Source organism: Tursiops truncatus, chromosome X (assembly GCF_011762595.2).
Source record: "Tursiops truncatus isolate mTurTru1 chromosome X, mTurTru1.mat.Y, whole genome shotgun sequence".
Classification (NCBI taxonomy): Eukaryota; Metazoa; Chordata; class Mammalia; order Artiodactyla; family Delphinidae; genus Tursiops; species Tursiops truncatus.
Genome location: NC_047055.1, coordinates 114615136 through 114638663, shown reverse-complemented (window position 1 = coordinate 114638663; position 23528 = coordinate 114615136). Strand labels below are relative to the sequence as shown.

At 40.5% G+C, this 23528-nt stretch overlaps 1 protein-coding gene, 1 long non-coding RNA gene and 1 other non-coding gene across 8 annotated transcripts in view; 2 read left to right on the top strand and 1 right to left on the bottom strand.

Annotated features, from left to right (window-relative positions):
* The window catches only part of LOC109548394 (uncharacterized), a 111857-nt gene that overhangs the window by 52729 nt on the left and 35600 nt on the right, over positions 1-23528 (bottom strand). The gene's annotated exons all lie outside the window — the stretch shown is intronic.
* NHS (NHS actin remodeling regulator) overlaps positions 1-23528 on the top strand; it is a 349773-nt gene that overhangs the window by 291749 nt on the left and 34496 nt on the right. For all 3 annotated transcript variants that reach the window (XM_033849801.2, XM_019925649.3, XM_073799055.1), the window contains exon 3: positions 9147-9280. In XM_033849801.2, the coding sequence (XP_033705692.1) occupies positions 9147-9280 (134 nt within the window). The remainder of the gene's footprint in view (positions 1-9146; positions 9281-23528) is intronic.
* Positions 16299-16371, top strand: TRNAR-UCU (transfer RNA arginine (anticodon UCU)). The gene has a single exon. It is a non-coding gene; the product is annotated as a tRNA-Arg (tRNA).

Genomic DNA, 23528 nt, shown 5'->3' with positions numbered 1-23528 from the left:
TAAAAAAAAACTGCATTGAGATATCACCTCACACCAGTCAGAATGGCTATCATCAAAAAATCCAGAAACGGTAAATGCTGGAGAGGGTGTGGAGAAAAGGGAACCCTCCTACACTGCTGATGGGAATGTAAATTGGTACAGCCACTATGGAGCAGAGTATGGAGGTTCCTTAAAAAACTAAAAATAGACCTACCGTATGATCCTGCAATCCCACTCCTGGGCATATATCCAGAGAAAAACATGGTCCGAAAGGATACATGCACCCCAGTGTTCACTGCAGCACTGACAATAGCCAAGACACGCAAGCAACCTAAATGTCCATCAACAGAGGAATGGATAAAGAAGATGTGGTGTATATATACAATGGAATATTACTCAGCCATTAAAAAGAATGAAATAATGCCATTTGCAGCAACATGGATGGACCCAGAGAGTGTCATACTGAGTGAAGGAAGTCAGACAGAGAAAGTGAGATAGATATCATATGATATTGCTTATATGCAGAATCTTAAAAAAAATGATACAAATGTACTTATTTAAGAAATCAAAACAGACTCACAGACTTAGAGAACAAACTTATGGTTCTAGGGCAAGGGTGGATACTTAGGGAGTTTGGGATGGACATGTACACACTGCTATACTTAAAATGGATAACCAACAAGGACCTACTGTGTAAAACAGGGGACTCTGCTCAATATTATGTAACAACCTAAATGGGAAAAGAATTTGATAAAGAATAGATACATGCATATGTATAACTAAATCACTTTGCTGTATAACCTGAAACTAACACAACATTGTTAATCAACTACACTCCAGTATGAAATAAAAAGTTAAAAAAAAGAAGAATATAGAAATACTAAGCCTATCCTAAAAGAAATATTGAAAGGTCTTCTCTAAACAGAAAAGAAGCAAGAATCTATAGGAAAGGGAAAATCAGAACAGGAAAGGCAAATATATAAAAGGACTGAAGATCACTTAAATAAGCCAGTACATAAATTTAAAAACAATCAAAAAATTTGTGAAAGCAACTATAAGGAACAACAAAAGGATAAACATGAAGACGTAAAAGAGGACATCAGAATCACATAATGTGGGAGAGGGGAGTAAGAATATGTAGTTTTTTTAGAATGTGTTTGAGCTTACATGACTATCAGTCTAAGGCAAGAAGATACAGTTATGGTTTAACATACTTGAAAACCAGGGTAACCACAAATTAAAAACATACAGTGGTCTCACAAAAGCCAAAAAGAAAGGAACTCAAGCATAATACAAAAGAAAACCATAAACTACAAAAGGAAAAACAAAAAGAAGGAACAAAGAAGAAATACAAAATCAACTGGAAAACAAGGTTTAAAATGGCAATAAATACATACTTATCAATAATTACTTTAAATGTCAATAGACTAAATGCTCTGATAAAAAGACACAGATTGGCAGATTGGATAATAAAACAAGAACCTACAATCTGCTGCCTATAAGAGACCCACTGTAGGGTTAAAGACATGCATAGATTGAAAGTGAGGGGATGGAAAAAGATATTTCATGCAAATGGAAATGACAAGAAAGCGAGGGTAGCAATACTCATATCAGAAAAAATAGACTTTAAAACAAAGGCCATGAATAAAGACAAAGAAGGACCCTGTATTAATGATAAAAGGATCAATATAAGAAGAGGATAATATTACACTCATTAACGTATATGTATGCAATATAGGAGCACCTAAATACATGAAACAAATACTAACAGACATAAAAGGAGAAACTGATGGGAATACAATAGTAGCAGGAGATTTTAACACCCCACTGACATCAATGGACAGATCTTCCAAACAGAAAATCAGTAAGGCAACAGAGACTCTAAATTACACATTAAAACAGACTTAATTGATATCTACAGGACACTACATCCAAGAAAACCAAAATACTCTTTTCAAGTACACATGGAACATTCTCTAGGGTAGACCACATACTAAGACACAAAACAAGCCTCAGCAAATTTAAGAGAAAAGAAATTACCTCAAGCATCTTCTCTGACCACAATGGCATGAAACTAGAAATCAACCACAGAAAGAAAAATGAGAAAAAAAAATGATTACATAGAGACTAAACAACATGCTACTAAAAAAAAAACGAGTCAACAATTAAGTCAAAGAGAAAATTAAAAAAATACCTCAAGACAAAGGAAAATAAAAACACATGGGCTTCCCTGGTGGCGCAGTGGTTGAGAGTCCGCCTGCCAATGCAGGGGACATGGGTTCGTGCCCCGGTCCAGGAAGATACCACATGCCGCGGAGCGGCTAGGCCCGTGAACCATGGCCGCTGAGCCTGCGCTCCACAACGGGAGAGGCCACAACAGTGAGAGGCCCGCGTACCACACACACACACACACACACACACAAACCCACAACCATCCGAAATCTATGGGATGCAGTCCTGAGAGAGAAGCTTACAGCAATACACGTCTTCCTCAAAAAATAAGAAAAATCTCAAACAACCTAACCTTCCACCTAAAAGAATTAGAAAAGAACATACAAAACCTAAAGTCAGCAGACGGAAGGAAATAAAGATCAGAGAGGAAATAAGAATTACGAATAATAAAAACTCAATAAAACCAAGAGCTGTTTTTTGAAAGGGTAAACAAAATCGATGAACCTCTAGCCAGGCTCACCAAAAACAAAAGAGAGAGGACCCAAATAAACAAAATAAGAAATGAAAGAGAAACAACAACCAATACCGCAGAAGCACAAAAAATCTTAAGAAAAAAACCATGAACAGTTTATATGCCAACAAAATGGACAACATAGAAGAAACTGACAAGTTTCTAGAAACATACAGCCTGCCAAAACTGAATCAAAAAGAAACAGATAATTTGAACAGCCCGATCACTAGAAGTAAAATAGAATCTGTATAAAACAACAACAACAACAAACCTCCCTGCAAACAAAAGTCTAGGACCAGATGGCTTCACTGGGGAATTCTACCAAACAAAAAGAAGAACTCATACCTATCTTTCTCAAACTATTCCAAACGACTGAAGAGGAGGGAACACTCCCAAAATCATTTTATGAAGCCACTATCACCCTTATACCAAAACCAGACAACGATACTACAAAAAAACAAAATCACAGGTCAGTATCTTTGATGAATATAGATGGAAAATTCCTCAACAAAATATTAGCAAACTGAATCCAACAACACATAAGAAGGATCATACACCATGATCAAGCTGGATTCATTCCAAGGTCACAAGGATGGTTCAACATACACAAATCAATCAACGTGATACACCGTATCAACAAAAGAAAAGACAGAAACAACGTGATCATCTCAATAGATGCAGAAAAAGCATTTGATAAAATTCAACATCCATTCATGATAAAAATTCTCACCAAAGCAGGTATAGAGGGATCATATCTCAACATAATAAAATCCATTTACAACAAACCCACAGTGAATATAATACTCAACAGTGAAAAGGTGAAATCTTTCCCACTAAATTCTGGAACAAGACAAGGATGCCCACTCTCACCGCTTCTATTCAACACAATATTGGAAGTCCTAGCCACAGCAGTCAGACAAGAAAAAGAAATAAAAGGTATCCAAATTGGAAGGGAAGAGATAAAATTGTTATTGTACGCAGATGACATGACACTCTATATAGAAGACCCTAAAGACTCCACACAAAAACTGTTAGAATAAATGAATTCAGCAAAGTAGCAGGATACAAGATCAATATACAGAAATCTGTTGCATTTCTTTATACTAACAATGAAATATCAGAAAGAGAAAGTAAAAAAACAATCCCGTTTACAATTGTGCAAAGGGCTTCCCTGGTGGCACAATGGTTAAGAATCCACCTGCCAATGCAGGGGACACGGGTTTGAACCCTGGCCCGGGAAGATCCCACATGCCGCGGAGCAACTAAGCCTGTGCGCCACAACTACTGAGGCTGCGCTCTAGAGCCTGCGTGCCACAACTACTGAGCCCCCGTGCCACAACTACTGAAGCCTGCACACCTAGAGCCTGTGCTCTGCAACAAGAGAGGCCACCGCAATGAGAAGCCCGTGCACTGCAACAAAGAGTAGCCTCCGCTCGCCGCAACTAGAGAAAGCCCACACGCAGCAATGAAGACCCAAAGCAGCTAAAAAGATAAAATTAAATAAATTTAAGGGCTTCCCCGGTGGCGCAAGTGGTTGAGAATCCGCCTGCCAATGCAGGGGACACGGATTCGATCCCTGGTCCGGGAAGATCCCACATGCCGCGGAGCAACTAAGCTCGTGTGCCACAACTACTGAGCCTGTGCTCTAGAGCCCGTGAGCCACAACTACTGAGCCCGTGTGCCACAACTACTGAAGCCCACGCGCCTAGAGCTCGTGCTCCACAATGAGAGAAGCCACTGCAATGAGAGGCCCACGCACCGCAACAAAGAGTAGCCCCCGCTCGCCGCAACTAGAGAAAGCCCGCGCGCAGCAACGAAGACCCAACACAGACAAAAATAAATAAATAAAATAAATTAAAAAAAAAAAATAAAATAAATAAATTTAAATAAATAAATAAATAAAATTGTGCAATAAATAAAACCTAACCAAGGAGATGAAAGACCTATATGCTGAGAACTATAAAACACTGATAAAGGAAACTGAAAATGATACGAGGAAATGGAAAGCTATCCCATGCTCTTGGATTGGAATAATTAATATTGTTAAAACAGCCATACTACCCAAAGCAATCTACAGATTTCACATGATCTCTATCAAATTACCCGTGATATTTTTCACAGAGCTAGAACACATAATCCTAAAATTTACATGGAACTACAAAAGACCAAGAATTGCCAAGGCAACTCTGAGGAAATAGAACAAAGCTGGAGGCATAACCCTCCCAGATTTCAGACAATACTGCAAAGCTACAGTAATCCAAACAGCATGGTATTGGTACAAAAACAGACATATACATCAAAAGAACAGAGTTAGAGATCCCAGAAATAAACCCACACACCTACAGTCAATTAATCTTCAACAAAGGAGGCAAGAATATACAGTGGAGAAAAGACAGTCCCTTCAGCAAGTGGTGTTGAGAAAGCTGGACAGCCTCATGTAAATCAATGAAGTTAGAACACAACCTCACACCATACACAACAATAAACCTAAAATGGCTTAAAGACTTAAACATAAGATATGACACCATAAAACTCCTGGAAGAGAACATAGGCAAAACATTCTCAGACATAAATCATAGTAATGTTTTCTTAGATCAGTCTTCCAAGGTAAAAGAAGTAAATGCAAAAATAAATAAATGGAACCTAGTCAAACTTATAGGCTTTTTCACAGCAAAGCAAACCATAAACAAAATGAAAAGACAACCTACAGACTGGGAAAAAATATTTGCAAACGATGAGAAGAACAAGGGCTTAATTTCCAAAATATACAGACACCTCATACAACTCAGTATCAGAAAACAAACAAACAACCCAATCAATAACTGGGCAGAAGACCTAAATAGACATTTCTCCAAAGAAGACATACAGTTGGCCAACAGGCACATGAAAAAATGCTCAACATCGCTAATTATTGGGAAAATGCAAATTAAAACTACAAGGAGTTATCACCTCACACCAGTCAGAATGGCCATCATCAAAAAGTCTAAAAATAATAAATGCTGGAGATGGTGTGGAGAAAAGGGAACCCTCCTACACCGTTGGTGGAATGTAAATTGGTGCAGCCACTATGGAGAACAGTATGGAGGTTCCTTAAAAAACTAAAAATAGAGTTACCATATATGATCCAGCAAACCCACTCCTGGGCATATACCTAGACACAACTATAATTCAAAAAGATACATGCACTGCTATGTTCATTGCAGCACTATTTACAATAGCCAAGACATAGAAGCAACCTGAGAGTCCATCAATAGATGAATGGATAAAGAAGATGTGGTGTATATACAATGGAATATTACTCAGCGCTAAAAAAGAATGAAATATTGCCATTTGCAGCAACATGGATGGACCTAGAGATTATCATACCAAGTCAGACAGAGAAAGACAAATATTATATGATATCACTTATGTGTGGAATCTAAAAAAAAAAAATACAAATTCATTTATTGACCAAACAGAAACAGACTCATAGACATAGAAAACAAACTTACGGTTACCAAAGGGGAAAGGGGAGGCGGAGGGATAAATTAGGAGTATGGGATTAACAGATACACAGCACTATATATAAAATAGATAAACAACAAGGATTTACTGTATAGCACAGGGAACTATATTCAGTATCTTGTAATAACCTATATTGGAAAAGAATCTGAAGCTGTATGCCTGAAACTAACACAGTATTGTATTCCATTGTTTTTTTTCTTAATTAATTAATTTATTTATTTTTCGCTGCACTGGGTCTTCATTGCTGCGTGCAGGCTTGTCTCTAGTTGCGGCGAGCGGGGGCTACTCTTTGTTGCAGTGCACGGGCTTCTCATTGCGGTGGCTTCTCTTGTTGTGGAGCCTGGGCTCTAGGCACGTGGGCTTCAGTAGTTGTGGCTCGCAGGCTTGGCTGCTCTGTGGCATGTGGAATCTTCCCGGACCAGGGCTCGAACCCGTGAACCCTTCATTGGCAGGCAAATTCTTAACCACTGCCCCACCAGGGAAGTCCCACAATATTGTAAATCAACTATATAATTTTTTTTTAAGTCTTCCTGATGAACAATGGCTACGGTGGCAGTTTAGCAAAGACCACCTGTGTGGGGATGAGGACTTTTCTCTGGTTGTGAATGGGAGTCAACATTTGTCTAAAGAATCCCAAGCAGGGCTTCCCTGGTGGCGCAGTGGTTGAGAATCTGCCTACTAATGCAGGGGACACGGGTTCGAGCCCTGGTCTGGGAAGATCCCACATGCCGCGGAGCAACTAGACCCGTGAGCCACAACTACTGAGCCGGCGCGTCTGGAGCCTGTGCTCCGCAACGAGAGGCCGCGATAGTGAGAGGCCTGCGCACCGCGATGAAGAGTGGCCCCCGCTCGCCACAACTAGAGAAGCCCTCGCACAGCAACTAAGACCCAACACAGCCAAAAATAAATAAATAAATAAATTAAGGAGCCAGATTAAAAAAAAAAAAGAATCCCAAGCAAAGGTAGGTGAGAAATACTGCCCCATTTTCCTGACACAGACAAAGTTGGCAGTTGAGGCAGGGAGGCCCACAGACAGGCCAGTCAGACATGGACAGAAATCAGAAGGCTCAAGAGTGCTCAGGTACTGGTTTAGAGTACAGCACACTGGCTACAGCAAAGAGGAAAGGGGCCAGCATTAGGGCAGCCAGCGTAAATAGGCAACAGGACCAGAGAACGACCTAACAGCAAGGGCACAGCGAGGGCACTAACTAACTACACAGCCCATGGGAAAGGTAGGGCTTTAAAGTGCATTCTACTGTTACAAAAGCAGACCTTAATGAAAGCATTAATTTGTTCTTCCTTTCAGTCACTCCACAAACATTTATTGAGAACCCACTATATCACAGGCACAGCAGGGCACTGCGACAGAAAGCTGAATATAATCTCTGTTGTCCAGGGGCAGCCTTCTATAAAAGAGGCAGACATATAGAGAGATCCTGATGTTTATCAATACAATGAGAGAGATGAAATGGCCACTGGCACTACAGGGCCTTCAGAGGAAGGGCATCTGACGCCACCTGAGAGGGTCAGTGTAGTTAGCTGTTTCCTAACACGGGTAAAAGAATTAGTGTCTTATGAGTAGCCAAATATTCTATATTATCAATGTCCAAAGAATTAGAATGTGATAAAATGTAATTATAATCAAATACTATCAAATCCCAGCAGTCTTGCTCTGATTAGCGAGGTGTGTTTGGACCTTCTAGAGCTTACAGGTCAAGAAGTGGTCAAGAGCAGAGCCCTGGGGCCAAGTGTGTACCACTGACAGCTCGGCAATGACTTGGCCTCCCTGATTGGTTTAGGCATCTGCACAAGAGGGACACTATCAGTGCCTACTTCGTGCAGTTGTCAAGATAATGCACCTAAAAGCTTTTGCAAAGCATCTTTGATGAATGGCAATTGCTCAATAAATATTGGGCATCGTAATTATTATCGTAGACGTGCTGAGTAATGGCAACTTTAAACAACACAGGACAGATTAAGACATCTGCTGCACAAATTTCTACCTTGGTCATATTGGGTGGGAGTCACGAGATTTCAGGCCCTAGGCATGAGTGTGGGCTGGGTTTTGGCAGGCAGGGAAGCCTTTGGTGTGGCCAGTATGTTGGGTAGGACGTGCTTTGGGGCTCACTGAGACACCCAGAAAGCTAAGCTGTGCTCTTGATGTCTCAGTGATTCTTGTCAATGAGTCAGGACCACTTCATCGCACACATGGAAATTTCTTGGTTTTTCCCAGAAGTACCTTTATTCCTAAATCAGACAACTGTCACCATTGGGATTTCTTTACTTTCTTAGGAACACAGGATTTGAAAGCCATCTGAGTGTTGTGGGTGACACAGCGTAGATGGGTACAACGGTGTTCAGGCCACAGGCTCTGTTTTTAAAAAATGTAATAAAGAAATAAATGAATAAGGCCCTGATGTGTAGGACTCTCCAGTTTCTGTGATATATATACTCCCACCGTAGCCTATTTCAAGCTACCAACAGTTTAAAAACTGGCTCGCAAAATTCCTGAACACATAGCAATCCGGGCCCCTGAGCCAATGTGAGCTGGCACCATCACCCACTGGATGGCTGTGAGCATCTGTCGCTACACCCTGGGAGGCTCTGGTGTGTCTGTGCCTAAGGTCCACTCCAGGACTGATGTCAGCAGATCTTGCACCATTGTTCTAGATTTTTTTTTTTTTTTTTTGCTCATGTTGTTTTGAAACGAGGCATGTTGAGAAATATACCACTTTTTCCAAACTTAGAGTGAACCATCTTGTACAATGATTACGAGATGGACCCACTGAAATGTAGGTGTCCAACTTCATGTGAAGTGAAAGTTTAGTTCAGAACCATTCTGAAAAGCTTATTTGGTACACAAATGAGCTGGATTAGCAAAAACCCACTTTTTTCAAGCCTTTTGCTCATCCTCCCAAGGGGGAAAGAGAAATTGAAAATGCCAAGTATGTTTCTGTATTATCGCTTTTTCTGCCCCCAGAACACCGGAGCCGGAGTGATCGCCGCGAGCAGAGAGCTGCTGCACCCCTTTCCGTAGTAGCTCCTCCACTGCCCGCCTACCCCCCAGCTCACAGCCAGAGAAGACGCGAACTTAAGGACCGGCACTTCTTAACGGTGAGCTTGATGGCCAGGCGGCAGCCCTGTACCTACTCAGCGGGAAGTATGAGTGGGTCTTGGGCGTCAGTTTCACTCCTCCTACTGAAGGAGACTGGGCTGCCTGAAAGAGCTAATCATGGGCATTTGGAAACTGAATTTTTCCCCTTTCATTCCTGAAAGGAATGCCTCTTTTTTGGGGAACAGAGTGGGGATACAGATTTTTAAAAAAAATTTAATTGGCTGCACAATGCAGTAAAGCAATAATAGTTAAGGACTCTAAAATCAGGGAAATTAGGAATATTGGATTAGCAGATACACACCACTATATATAAAAAAGATAAACAACAAGGATTTAGGGCTTCCCTGGTGGCGCAGTGGTTGAGAGTCCGTCTGCCGATGCAGGGGACACGGGTTCGTGCCCCGGTCCGGGAGGATCCCACATGCCGCGGAGCGGCTGGGCCTGTGAGCCGTGGCCGCTGAGCCTGCGCGTCTGGAGCCTGTGCTCCGCAACGGGAGAGGCCACAACAGTGAGAGGCCTGCGTATCGCAAAAAAAAAAAAAAAACAAAAAAAACACAAGGATTTATTGCGTAGCACAGGGAACTCTTTTCAATATTTTGTAATAACCTATAATGGAAAAGAATCTGAAGAAAAAAATATGAAACTGAATCATTGTGCTGTATAACCGAAACTAACATAATATTGTAAATCAACCATCCTTCAATAAAAAATAAATAAAATAAAATCAGGGGAAAAATTGCTTCAAATCCTAATTCTTCTGCATACAAGCGGAAAGATTTAGGGCAGGTTATTTACCTTCCTTGTGCTCAGTTCCCTCATCTGTAATATGGGGATATTAATAGTAACTAGCTTATAGGGTTTGAAGCTTAAATGAAATAAGGCATGGAAAGAACTTAGCACAATGCCCGACATAGAGTAAGACCTCAGTAAATGTTAACTGCTGCAACCACTACTATTATTACTAGTCAGGCGATCGTGTGGCTGACTAGGTAGGGTGAACTGAGAAAGAACTTACATGATGTGAAAAATTACCATTTGAAGATGAATCATCTCGTAATTTCATGCTTCCCCCATTCTATAAGGGAAGGTGCTCTTCTGAGTAACCAGTTACCAGAGTGATGTCATCACCACTGGTGATGTCAGCCTTGCCTGGGTGGGTGTGGCTGTAACTCAGCTCAAGCCCCCAAGTATGGATCAGAGATGATGAAGCTGAGACCAGCTCAGAATACCTGGAAACACCATTACCCCAGGTGTGCCTTCTGAGGGCTCAGTGGGGACAGGTGAGCCCTTTGTGCCTCTGAGTAGGGCACCACTGAGGCGAGAGACTATGGTTTCTGTGACCAAATCAGCCTACACAGCCTGCCTGAATGGGTAGACCCCTGCTCCCGTCATGCCAGTTTGAGGCCCTAAGTCTAAAGAAGTTACAATAGTGTAGGTAGAAGTTGAGGTTTTTATTTGAAATTAAGGTTGTATGTATAATTATAAACCCTGTACCCTTATGGCTTTACAATATGCAAATCAGATGCAAAATATTTGGGTCACATGATGCCAGACACCAAGCTGAGAACAGATTTCATCTAAATGACTCTCATGATATATCCAGATAAAACAGTGAGTGATACTGAACAGTACACAGACATTTTTCCGACTCGTGTCTGGACAGTAGGTTTCATGTCCCTCAGGCTCATCAAGTGTCTACTAAGTGCCATGTCAAACTCACCATACTGCTGCAATGCAGCCCAGGGATAAGAAAGGAAGGTAAGAGTCTCTTATGGCTTTCTGGGTCTTTACATAGAGCAGTTACAACATGCTAGTGATTTGTCATAAAAGCCCTGCTCGACAAAAGTTCCTATTAAGCTCAAATCTGCTTGCTGCAGCATTTGCTTTTAATGAGGCATTTTCTGCATAAAAATGCTAAAAATATTTTTCCCATTCATTATAATATGTTTTGTGGCTCATTAAGCTGGCTTTCTTGGTGGGGGGCGGGGGGAGAGAAGAATGTTAAGCATTTGCAGAAATGACATAAAAATATTACCCTTTGTCTTAATCTGCATAATTTTTAATAATGTCTAAATACCAAAATAAGACTATAGGAAAAAGCTTAAACTAATGAATAGCAATGAGTGTGCTTCGTTTTCCCAACAAACATTAATAAGAGGTCATACTTATGTAAATCAGAAAATTTACCCATCTCAATAACAGTATTTCTAAATAATTTGGGGAAATTTTAACTGTTCCATTTGTTTGATTGAGTTTCGGTCACCAAGGTCATTGGAAGATTTCCATTCAAGTTGAATCCCTCAGACCTGGAGCTGACTCAGACTAGAACACTGTTCTATACATTAAGCTTTGTTTACAAAGGCTGTATACTGCTGCAAGAGGAAAGGCTGTAGGGATAGGGATAGGAAATTTGTAGCCAAATTGCTAGACAGACGTTTTCGTAAACAGCAACTCTTTCCTTTACGAGACTTCAGTTAAACCATTTTTCTCCCTTTAAAAAAGCATTCATAATGAGATTCTGATATACACTCATCCACAATTCTATAAACTGTTATACTGTACTTTGGTCATTAAAGACATGATCTGTGAAGCCAAACTGCCTGGAATTGAAGACCAAGCTCTACCATTTACGAGCTATGTGACCCTGGACAAGTTAACCATTTCAGTGTCTTGGGGATAATGAGAGATAGTACCTTATAAGTTTAAAACAAGGATTGAATGTGTTAATACATGTAAACAGTACCTGACACATAAAAAGCACTTAATATGTATTAGACATCATCATCATCATTATTATGATTAGGCAATCCAAGTCCCTGAGGTATCAGTGATATAGTGATAAGACCATAGGTCCAACTAGGCTTAAATCCCAGCTCTGTAAGCTGAAAATTCAAGGGGTGTCTCCTAATGAAAGCCCATATGGAAGTCCTCCCTCATCAAGGGTGGCAAAGGAGGTGATTTCAGGCCGAGATGGTTTCACAGAGGAATTCTACTAAACTTTCAAAGTCCAGATAATCTCAACGCTCTATAAGTTGTTTCAGCACATTGAAAATGAAGAACTTCTCCATTTCTTTTATGAAACTTTTCTGAAGGTTTGATACCTAAACCTGATAAAGACAGGAGGGAGGGAGGGAGGGAGGGAGGGAGGGAGGGAGGACAGACCAATATCAACTCATGATTATTGATGCAAAAATGCTAAATTAAATGTGAGCAAACAATACAATATCATACTGAGAAATTAATACACCATGACTAAATGGGATTTATTCCAGGAATGGAAGGTTGGTTCAATATTAGGAAATCTATTAGTACCATATACTATATTAATAGATCTAAAGGGGGAAAATCCATATGATTACTTCCATAGATGCTGGAAAGGCCTTAAATAAAATTCAAGACCTATTCTTTATAAAAAGACTTGAGAAAATAGGAATTCAATGGTACTTCATTAACAGGATAAAATATATATGCCTTAGTCCTAAAGCCAGTATCTAACTTAATGGGGAAACATTAGAGGCATTTCCATTAAAATCAGAAACAAGGCAAGGATACTCACTATCTGCTACTAATTAGCATTATATTAGAGGGATTAATCAATGCAGTTGGACAAAACAAATCAATTACAGGCATAAGAATTGGTAAAGAAGAAGTAAACCTGTATCTAGTTGCAAATGATGTGATACTATACCAGGAAAATTCTAGAGAATCAATTATAAAACTAACTTAAACAATAAAAGAATTCAATAAGTAGCAGGATAAAAACACAAAAATCAATATCCTTCACTTACACAAAGGATAGACAATTAGAAGACCCAGTGTTATAGAAAACTCCATTTACAGCAATAACAAAGAAGATTAAATACTTAGGAATTAATTTATCACAAATGTGCAAAACCTATATTAGGAAATTTGAAAGCATTCCTAAAAGACACAAAATTATACTTTCTCAAGTGGAAGGACACCCCTTGTTCTTGGATAGAATGATTCAGCACTATAAACAAGTCAGTTCTAAATAAATTTATAAGTTTAACACAATCCCAATAAAAATTACCAATAAGCTTTTTTAAAAATGGAGTTTGACCCATTGATACTAAAGTTCTTATGGAGAAATAAACATACAAGAACAGCCAAAGGGAATTTGGGCCAAGATGGCAGAGTAGAAAGACCCTGAGCTCACCTCCTCTCACAAGCACACCAAAACCACAACTATCTGCAGAACCATCTATGAAAAAGACCAAAACCTATCCGAAAAGATCTTTAACAACTAAGACATAAAGAAGGAACCACAACAAGATGGGCAGGAGGGGCAGACTTCTCATATAATCAAGTCCCATACCCCTAGATGAGTGACCCACAAACTGGAGAATAATTATATTGCAGGGGTTCTCCCACAGGAGAGTTCTGAGCCCCATATCAGGCTCCCCAGCCCAGGGGTCCTGCAATGCTCTGGGAAGATGAGCCACCAAAGCACTTGGCTTTGAAGGCCAATGGGGTTTAATTCCAGGAGTCCCAAAGGGCTGCAGAAAATAGAGACTTCACTTTATTTATCTGATTGCACCAGGTCTTAGTTGCGGCAAGCGGGCTCCTTCGTTGCGGCACACGGGCTCCGTAGTTGTGGCATGAGAACTCTTAGTTGCAGCATGCATGTGGGATCTAGTTCCCTGACCAGGGATCGAACCCAGGCCACCCGCATTGGCAGCACGGAGTCGTATCCACTGCACCACCAGGGAAGTCCCAACACCACTTTTAAAGGGTGCACACAAAACCTCACGTGCACCAGGACCCAGGGCAAAAGCAGTAACTTCATAGGAGCCAGGGCCAGAACTACCTGCTGGTCTTGAAGAGTCTCCCAAAGAGGTGGGGGGCAGCTGTGGCTCACCCTGGGGACATAGACACTGGCAGCAGCCATATTTGGGAGCTTTTTCTACCCCATGGAAGCCAGTGCTGGTGGGTGCCATTAGCTCATTAGCACCAAGACCTGGCCCCACCCAACTGCCTGTAGGTACCAGTGCTGGGACAGCTCAAGCCAAATAACTAACTGGGTGGGGACACAGCCCCACCCATCAGCAGACAGGCTGCCTAAAGACTTCCTGAGCTCACAGCCACCTCTAGACATGGCCCTGCCCACCAGAGGGCCAAGACCCAGCTCCGCCCACCAGCTGGCAGGCACTGGCCTTCCCCTCCAGGAAGCCTGCACTAGCCACTAGACCAGCCTCACCCACCAGGGGACAGATATCAGATGCCAGAAACCCACAATCCCACAGCCTGCAGACCCAGCCAGCCAAAAGCAGGCCAGACCCAACCCTGGGACAAGCTGGGCCCCGGCCCTGCCCACTAGCAGGCCAACACAAGTTTTGGGACACCCCAAACCTCATACCCAATTGTGTCAGGAACTGGCCCCTCCTACCCATCAGTGATCTGACAGCACTCTGGGATCCCTGGACCCTGCAGCCAGTCTCCAGGACCAGCTCTGCCTACCAGTAGTCCAGCACTAACCCCAGGGCCTGGCTTCACCCACCACTGGCAGGGGAGAATAGCTCCTGAGTCTTCTGGACCCTGATTCCTCCCACCAGTGAGCCAGCACTAGCCCCAGGGCCCCCTGGGGTTCTGCAGTCAGCCACCTCATGACCAGGCCCACCAACCAGCGGCATCCACACAAGGCAGGGCCTGGCAACCAATCACACCAGAGGCCGACCAAGCCTACCAGACCACCCAGACAGTCAGCCCACCACAACAGAAGGACCCACGCAGCCCTCTTAGGGGGAATCCCTAGAGCATGCAGCTTGGGTGACGAGAGGGGAGTGTGCTGCAGGGATGCATAGGACTTGTCCTACAGAAGGCCACTTCTCCAAGGTCGAGAAACATAACTAACCTACTACATACATAAAAATGCCAACAGCAACTTAAACAAAATGAGGTGGCAGAGGAACATGTTCCAGATGAAGGAACAAGAAAAAACCCCAGAAAGAACTAAGGGAAGTGGAGATAGGCATTCTACCTGAGAAAGAATTCCGAGTGATGATTGTAAAGATGATTAAAGAACTCGGGATAAGAATGGATGCATAAAACAAGTTAGAAGTTTTCAACAAAGAGTTAGAAAATATAAAGAACAACAAAACAGAGATGAAGAATAACTGAAATGAAAAATACACCAGAAGGAATCAATAGTAGACTAAATGATATTGAGGAACAGATCAGTGAGCTGGAAGACAGAGTAGTGGAAATCACTGCCACTGAACAGAAAAAGAGAAAAAAGAATAAAAAGAAATGAGGACAGTTTTAGAGACCTCTGGGACAACATCAAGCATACTAAAATTCACATTAAGTTCCAGCAGGAGAAGAGAGAGGAAAAGAGCCTGAGAACATATCTGAAAACCTAGTAGCTGAAAAATTCCCTAACCTAGGAAAGGAAACAGTCACCTAAGTCTAGGAAGCGCAGAGTCCCATACAGTAGAACCCAAAGAGGAACACACCAAGACACATTGTAATTAAAATGACAAAAATTAAAGATAAGGAGAGAATATTAAAAGCAGCAAGGGAAAAACAACAAGTAACATACGAGGGAACTCCCAAAAGGCCATCAGCTGATTTTTCAGCAGAAACTCTGCAGGCCAGGAGGGAATGGCACAATATATTCAAAGTGATGAAACAGAAAAACCTACAACCAAGCATACTCTACCCAGCAAGGCTCTCCTTCAGATTTGATGGAGATCAAATGCTTTACAGACAAGCTAAAAAGAGTTCAGCACCACCAAACCAGCTTTACAACAAATGTTAAAGGAACTTCTCTAGGCGAAAAAAGAAAAGGCCACGATTAGAAACAAGAAAATTACAAAATGAAACAGCTCACCAGTAAAGGCAAACATACAGTAAAGGTAGGTAATCATCCACACACAAAGCTAGTAGGGAGGTTAAAGACAAAAGTAATAAAATCATCTATATCCACAATAAGCAGTTAAGGGATACACAAAATAATTACATATAAAATATGATATCAAAAATAGTAATCGTGGGAATTCCCTGGTGGTCTAGTGGTTAGGACTCTGCACTTCTAATGCAGGGGGCACGGGTTCGATCCCTGGCTGGGGAGCTAAGATTCCACAAGCCTTGTGGCCAAAAGAAAAAAAAAAAGTAATCATGAGGGGAGGAGAATACAAATGCAGGGTCTTTAAAATTTATTTGAAATTAAGAGATAAGCAACTTAAAACAATCACACACACACACACACACACATATATAGACTGCTATACAAAAACCTCATGGTATCTGCAAACCAAAAATCTGTAATAGATATACACACAAAAAAAGAAAAAGGAATCCAAACGTAATGCTAAAGACAGTCATCAAATCACAAGAGAAGAGAGCAAAAGAAGAAGAAAAGAAGACCTATAAAAACAAATCCAAAGCAACAAAATGGCAATAAGAACATATATATCAATAATTACCTTAAATATAAATGGACTAAATTATCCAACCAAAAGACAGAGTGGCTGAATGGATACAAAAACAAGACCTGTATATATGCTGCAACAAGAGCCTCACTTCAGATCTAGAGACACACACAGACTAAAAGTTAGAGAATGTAAAAAGGTATTCCATGCAAGTGGAAATCAAAAGAAAGTCAGCATAGCAGTAAGTATATCACACAAAATAGACTTTAAAATAAAGGCCGTTACAAAAAAGGACACTACATAATGATCAAGGGATCAATCCAAGAAGATCTAACAATTGTAAATATATATGCACCCAACATAGGAGCACCTAAATATATAAAGCAAATATTTACAAACATAAAAGGAGAAATCGACAGTAACACAGTGACAGTAGAGGACACTAACACCCCACTCACATCAATGGACAGATCAGCCAGACAGAAAATCAATAAGGAAACTGGCCTTAAATGACATGTTAGACCAGACAAACTTAATTGATATACAGAGCATTCCATCCAAAAGCAGCAGAATACACTCTTTTCAAGTGCACACAGAACATGCTCCAGGATAGATCACACGCTAGGCCACAAAACAAGCCTTAGTAAATTTAAGAAAATTGAAATCTTGTCAAGCATCTTTTCTGACCAAAACGCTATGAGACTAGGTATCAACTACAAGAAAAAAACTGCAAAAAACACAAACACATGGAGGCTAAAGAATATGCTACTAAACAACCAGTGGCTAACTGAAGAAATCAAAGAGGAAATAAATACGTAGAGACAAATGACAATGAAAACACAACAATCCAAAACCTAAGGGACGCAGCAAAAGCAGTTCTAAGAAGGAAGTTTATAGCAATACAATCTTACCTCAGGAAACAAGTAAAATCTCAAATAAACAAGCTAACCTTACACTTAAAGCAACTAGAGAAAGAAGAACAAACAAAACCCAAATTTAGTAGCAGGAAAGAAATCATAAACATCAGAGCAGAAATAAATGAAACAGAGACTAAAAAATAATAGAAAAGATCAATGAAAGTGAAAGCTGGCTCTCTGAAAAGACAAACAAAATTGACAAACCTTTAGCCAGACTCATCAAGAAAAAATGGGAGAGGGCCCATATCAATAAAATCAAAATTAAAAAGGAGAAGTTACAATCAACACCACAGAAATGCAAAGGATCATAAGAGACTACTATGAACAACTATATGCCAATAAAATGGACAACCTAGAAGAAATGGACAAACTCTTAGAAAGGTACACTATCCCAAGACTGAACCAGGAAGGAATAGAAAATATGAACAGACCAATTACCAGTAATGAAATTGAATCAGTAATTTAAAAACTCCCAAAAAACAAAAGTCCAGGACCAGATGGCTTCCCACGTGAACTCTACCAAACATTTAGAGAAGAGTTAAGACCCATGCTTCTCAAACTATTCCAAAAAACTGCAAGGGAAGGAGCACTTCCCAACTCATTCTATGAGGCCAGCATCACCCTGATACCAAAACCAGACAAAGATATCACGAAAAAAGAAAATTACAGGCCAATATCACTGATGAACATAGATGCAAAAATCCTCAATAAAATGTTAGCAAACCAAATCCAACACTACATTAAAAAGATCATACACCATGATCAAGTGGGATTTATCCGAGGGATGCAAGGATTTTTCAATATCTCCAAATCAATCATTGTAACACACTACATTAACAAATTGAAGAATAAAAGCCATATGATCATCCCAATAGATGCAGAAAAATCTTCTGATAAAGTTCAACATCCATTTATGATAAAAAAAAAAAAAAAAAACTTCTCCAGAAAGTGGGCATAGAGGGAATATAACTCAACATAATAAAGGCCATACATGACAAACCCACAGCTAACATCGTACTCAGTGGTGAAAAGCTGAAAGCATTTCCTCTAAGATAAGGAACAAGACAAGGACGTTCACTCTTGCCACTTTTATTCAACATAGTTTTGGAAATACTAGCCATAGCAATCAGACAGGAAGAAGGAATTCAAATTGGAAAGGAAGAAGTAAAACTGTCACTGTTTGCAGATGACATGATACTATACATAGAAAATCCTAAAGATGCCACCAGAGAAGTACTGGAGCTCATCGACGAATTCGGTACAAAATTAAAGTACAGAAATCTGTTGCATTTCTATACACTAATAACGAACTATCAGAAAGAGAAATAAAGGAAACAATCCCACTTACCACTGCATCAAAAGGAATAAAATAACTAGGAGTAAACCTACCTAAGGAGGTAAAAGACCTGTACTTGGAAAACTGGAAGGCACTGATGAAAGAAATTGAAGACAACACAAACAGATGGAAAGATATAACATGTTTAGATTGGAAAAAGTGATATTGTTAAAAGGACCATACTACTGAAGGCAATCTACAGATTCACTGCAATCCCTATCAAAATACCAGTGGCATTTTTCAAAAAACTAGAAAAAATAATTTTAAGATTTATATGGAAACACAAAAGACCCTGGATAGTCAAAACAATCTTGAGAAAGAAGAACAGAGCTGGAGGAACCATGTTCTCAGACTTCAGACTATACTACAAGGCTGCAGTCATCAAAACAATGTGGTACTGGCACAAAAACAGACACACAGATCAAAGAAACAGAACAGAGAGCCCAGAAATAAACCCACACACTTATGATCAGTTAATCTATGACAAAGGAGGCAAAAATATACAATGGAGAAAAGACAGTCTCTTCAGGAAGTGGTGCTGAGAAACCTGGACAGCTACATGTAAAAGAATGAAATTAGGGGGCTTCCCTGGTGGCGCAGTGGTTGAGAGGCCGCCTGCTGATGCAGGGGACACGGGTTCGTGCCCTGGTCCGGGAAGATCCCACATGCCGTGGAGCAGCTAGGCCCGTGAGCCATGGCCGCTGAGCCTGCGCGTGTGGAGCCTGTGCTCCGCAACGGGAGAGGCCACAACAGTGAGAGGCCCGCGTACCGCAAAAAAAAAAAAAAAAAAAGAATGAAATTAGAACATTCTCTAACATCATATACAAAAATAAACTCAAAATGGATTCAAGATCTAAATGTAAGACCAGATACTATAAAACTCCTAGAGGAAAACACGGGCAGAACAGTCTTTGACATAAATCACAGCAATATATTTTTTGATCCATCTCCTAAAGCAAAGGAAACAAAAGCAAAAATAAACAAATGGGACCTAATTAAACTTAAAAGCTTTTGCACAGCAAAGGAAGCCATCAACAAAATGAAAAGATAACCTACTGAATGGGAAATGATTACTTACAAATGATAATGACCAATAAGGGGTTAATATCTAACAACTATAAACAGCTCATACAACTCAACATCAAAAAGCAAACAACCTGATTACCAAATGGGCGGAAAACCTGAATAGACATTTTTCCAAGAGGAAATGCAGATGGCCAACAGGCACATGAAAAGATGCTCAACGTCACTAATTATTAGAGAAATGGAAGTCAAAACTACAATGAGGTATCACCTCACACCGATAAGAATGCTACCATGAAAAAGTCTACAAATAATAAATGCAGGAGAGGGTGTGGAGAAAAGGGAACCCTCATACACTGTTGGTGGGGATGTAAATTGGTGCAGCCTCTGTGGAAAAACAGTATGGAGATTTCTCTAAAAACTAAAAGTAGAACTATCATATGACCCAGCAATTCCACTCCTGGGTATATATCCAAAAAATCCATAAACACTAATTCAGAAAGATACACACACCCCAGTATTCATAGCAGCATTATTTACAACTGCCAAGATATGGAAGCAACCCAAATGTCATCAACAGAAGAATGGATAAAGAAGATGTGGTGTACATATATATGTATAATGGAATACTACTAGCCATAAAAAAATGAAATTTTGCTATTTGCAGCAACGTGGATGGACTTGGAAGGCTAAGTGAAATAAGGCAGACAGAGAAGGACAAATACTGTATGATATCACTTATATGTGGAATGTAAAAAATATTAATACAACAAACTAGTGAATAAAACAAAAAAAGAAGCAGACTCTGAGACAGAGAGATCAAACTAGTGGTTACCATGGGGAAAGGGGAGGGGGGAGGGGTAATATAGAGGTGGGTGGAAAAAAAAGGTTATTATGGGATTATATGAAATCATGTGTATGAAACTTTTGAAAACTGTAAACCTCTATAGTATTTTAAGACTCATTCAATTAAAAAAATAGTCTATTAAATTTAAAAAAATAGCCAGAAAAACACTGAAAAAGGAAACACATAAGGGGGGATTAGCCCTAACAGATATTAAAATATTTTTTAAAGCCTTTATAATTACAACCGTGTGGTACTGGCACAAATACACCAGCAGGACAGAATACAAAGGCCAGAAACGGACCCAAGTATATATGAAAACATCTGGTAACTGTGGTATCTCTAAACACTGAGTCAAAAAGATGGAGGGGTGTTTTTTTGTTTTGTTTTTTCTGTTTATTGTTTGCGGTATGTGGGCCTTTCACTGTTGTGGCTTTTTTTTTTTTTTTAATGATGCTGGAACAACTGGGTAGCCACTTGTTGAAGAAAAACATTTTATCAGAGTTTCTCAACCTCGACACTATTGACATTTTGAGTCGGATCATTCTTTGCCGTGGGAGGCCGTCCTGTGCACTGCAGGATGTTTAGCAGCATCCTTGGCCTCTACCCACTAGATGTCAGCATTCTTCCCCCTAGTTTTGACAGCCCAAAATGTCTCCTGACACTGCTACACGTCCCCTGGGGGGACAAAATCGCCCCTGGTTGAGAACCATTTAATTAGAGCCATACTTCACACCATACACAAGATTAAACTCCAAAGGGATCAGAGACCTAAACATTAAAAAATGCAACCATACAAGTACTGAAAGAAAATAGGGGTGAATTATTCTTTGACCTCAGTCTAGGAAATGGCTCTCTAACTCTGACTCAAAATAGAGGCAATAAAAGAGAATATTGATAAATTTGAACATTCAATGTTTCTGCATGCTCAAACACCATTAACAAAGTCAAATGACAACTAAAAACTGAGAGAAAATATGCGCAACATATACCACAGAAAGACTGAATCAGGAAGAAACAGAAAATATGAACAGACCAATCACAAGCATTGAAATTGAAACTGTGATTAAAAATCTTCCAACAGGGCTTCCCTGGTGGCACAGTGGTTGAGAGTCCGCCTGCCGATGCAGGGGACACGGGTTTGTGCCCCAGTCTGGGAAGATCCCACATGCCGCGGAGCGGCTGGGCCCGGGAGCCATGGCCACTGAGCCTGCGCGTCCGGAGCCTGTGCTCCGTAATGGGAGAGGCCACAACAGTGAGAGGTCCGCGTACCAAAAAAAAAAAAAAAAAATCTTCCAACAAACAAAAGCCCAGGACCAGATGGCTTCACAGGTGAATTCTATCAAACATTTAAAGAAGACCTAACATCTATCCTTCTCAAACTCTTCCAAAATATAGCAGAGGGAGGAACACGCCCAAACTCATTCTACGAGGCCACCATCACCCTGATACCAAAACCAGACAAAGATGTCACAAAGAAAGAAAACTACAGGCCAATATCACTGATGAACATAGATGCAAAAATCCTCAACAGAATACTAGCAAACAGAATCCAACAGCACATTAAAAGGATCATACACCACGGTCAAGTGGGGTTTATTCCAGGAATGCAAGGATTCTTCAGTATACGCAAATCAATCAACGTGATACACCATAGTAACAAACTGAAGGGCAGAACCATATGGTCATCTCAACAGATGCAGAGAAAGCTTTCGACAAAATTCAACACCCACTTATGATAAAAACCCTGCAGAAAGTAGGCATAGAGGGAACTTTCCTCAACATAATAAAGGCCATATATGACAAACCCACAGCCAACATCGTCCTCAATGGTGAAAAACTGAAACCATTTCCACTAAGATCAGGAACAAGACAAGGTTGCCCACTCTCACCACTCTTATTCAACACAGTTTTGGAAGTTTCAGCCACAGCAATCAGAGAAGAAAAAGAAATAAAAGGAATCCAAATCGGAAAAGAAGAAGCAAAGCTGTCACTGTTTGCAGATGACATGATACTATACATAGAGAATCCTAAAGATGCTACCAGAAAACTACTAGAGCTAATCAATGAATTTGGTAAAGTTGCAGGATACAAAATTAATGCACAGAAATCTCTGGCATTCCTATACACTAATGATGAAAAATCTGAAAGTGAAATTAAGAAAACACTCCCATTTACCATTGCAACAAAAAGAATAAAATATATAGGAATAAACCTACCTAAGGAGACAAAAGACCTGTGTGTAGAAAATTATAAGATGCTGATGAAAGAAATTAAAGATGATACAAATAGATGGAGAGATATACCATGCTCTTGGACTGGAAGAATCAACATTGTGAAAATGACTCTACTACACAAAGCAAACTACAGATTCAATGCAATCCCTATCAAACTACCAGTGGCATTTTTCACAGAACTAGGACAAAAAATTTCACAATTTGTATGGAAACACAAAAGACCCCGAAGAGCCAAAGCAATCTTGAGAACGAAAAATGGAGCTGGAGGAATCAGGCTCCCTGACTTCAGACTATACTACAAAGCTACAGTAATCAAGACAGTATGGTACTGGCACAAAAACAGAAATATAGATCAGGGCTTCCCTGGTGGCGCAGTGGTTGAGAGTCTGCCTGCCGATGCAGGGGACACGGGTTCGTGCCCCGGTCCGGGAAGATCCCACGTGCCGTGGAGCGGCTAGGCCCGTGAGCCATGGCCGCTGAGCCTGTGCGTCTGGAGCCT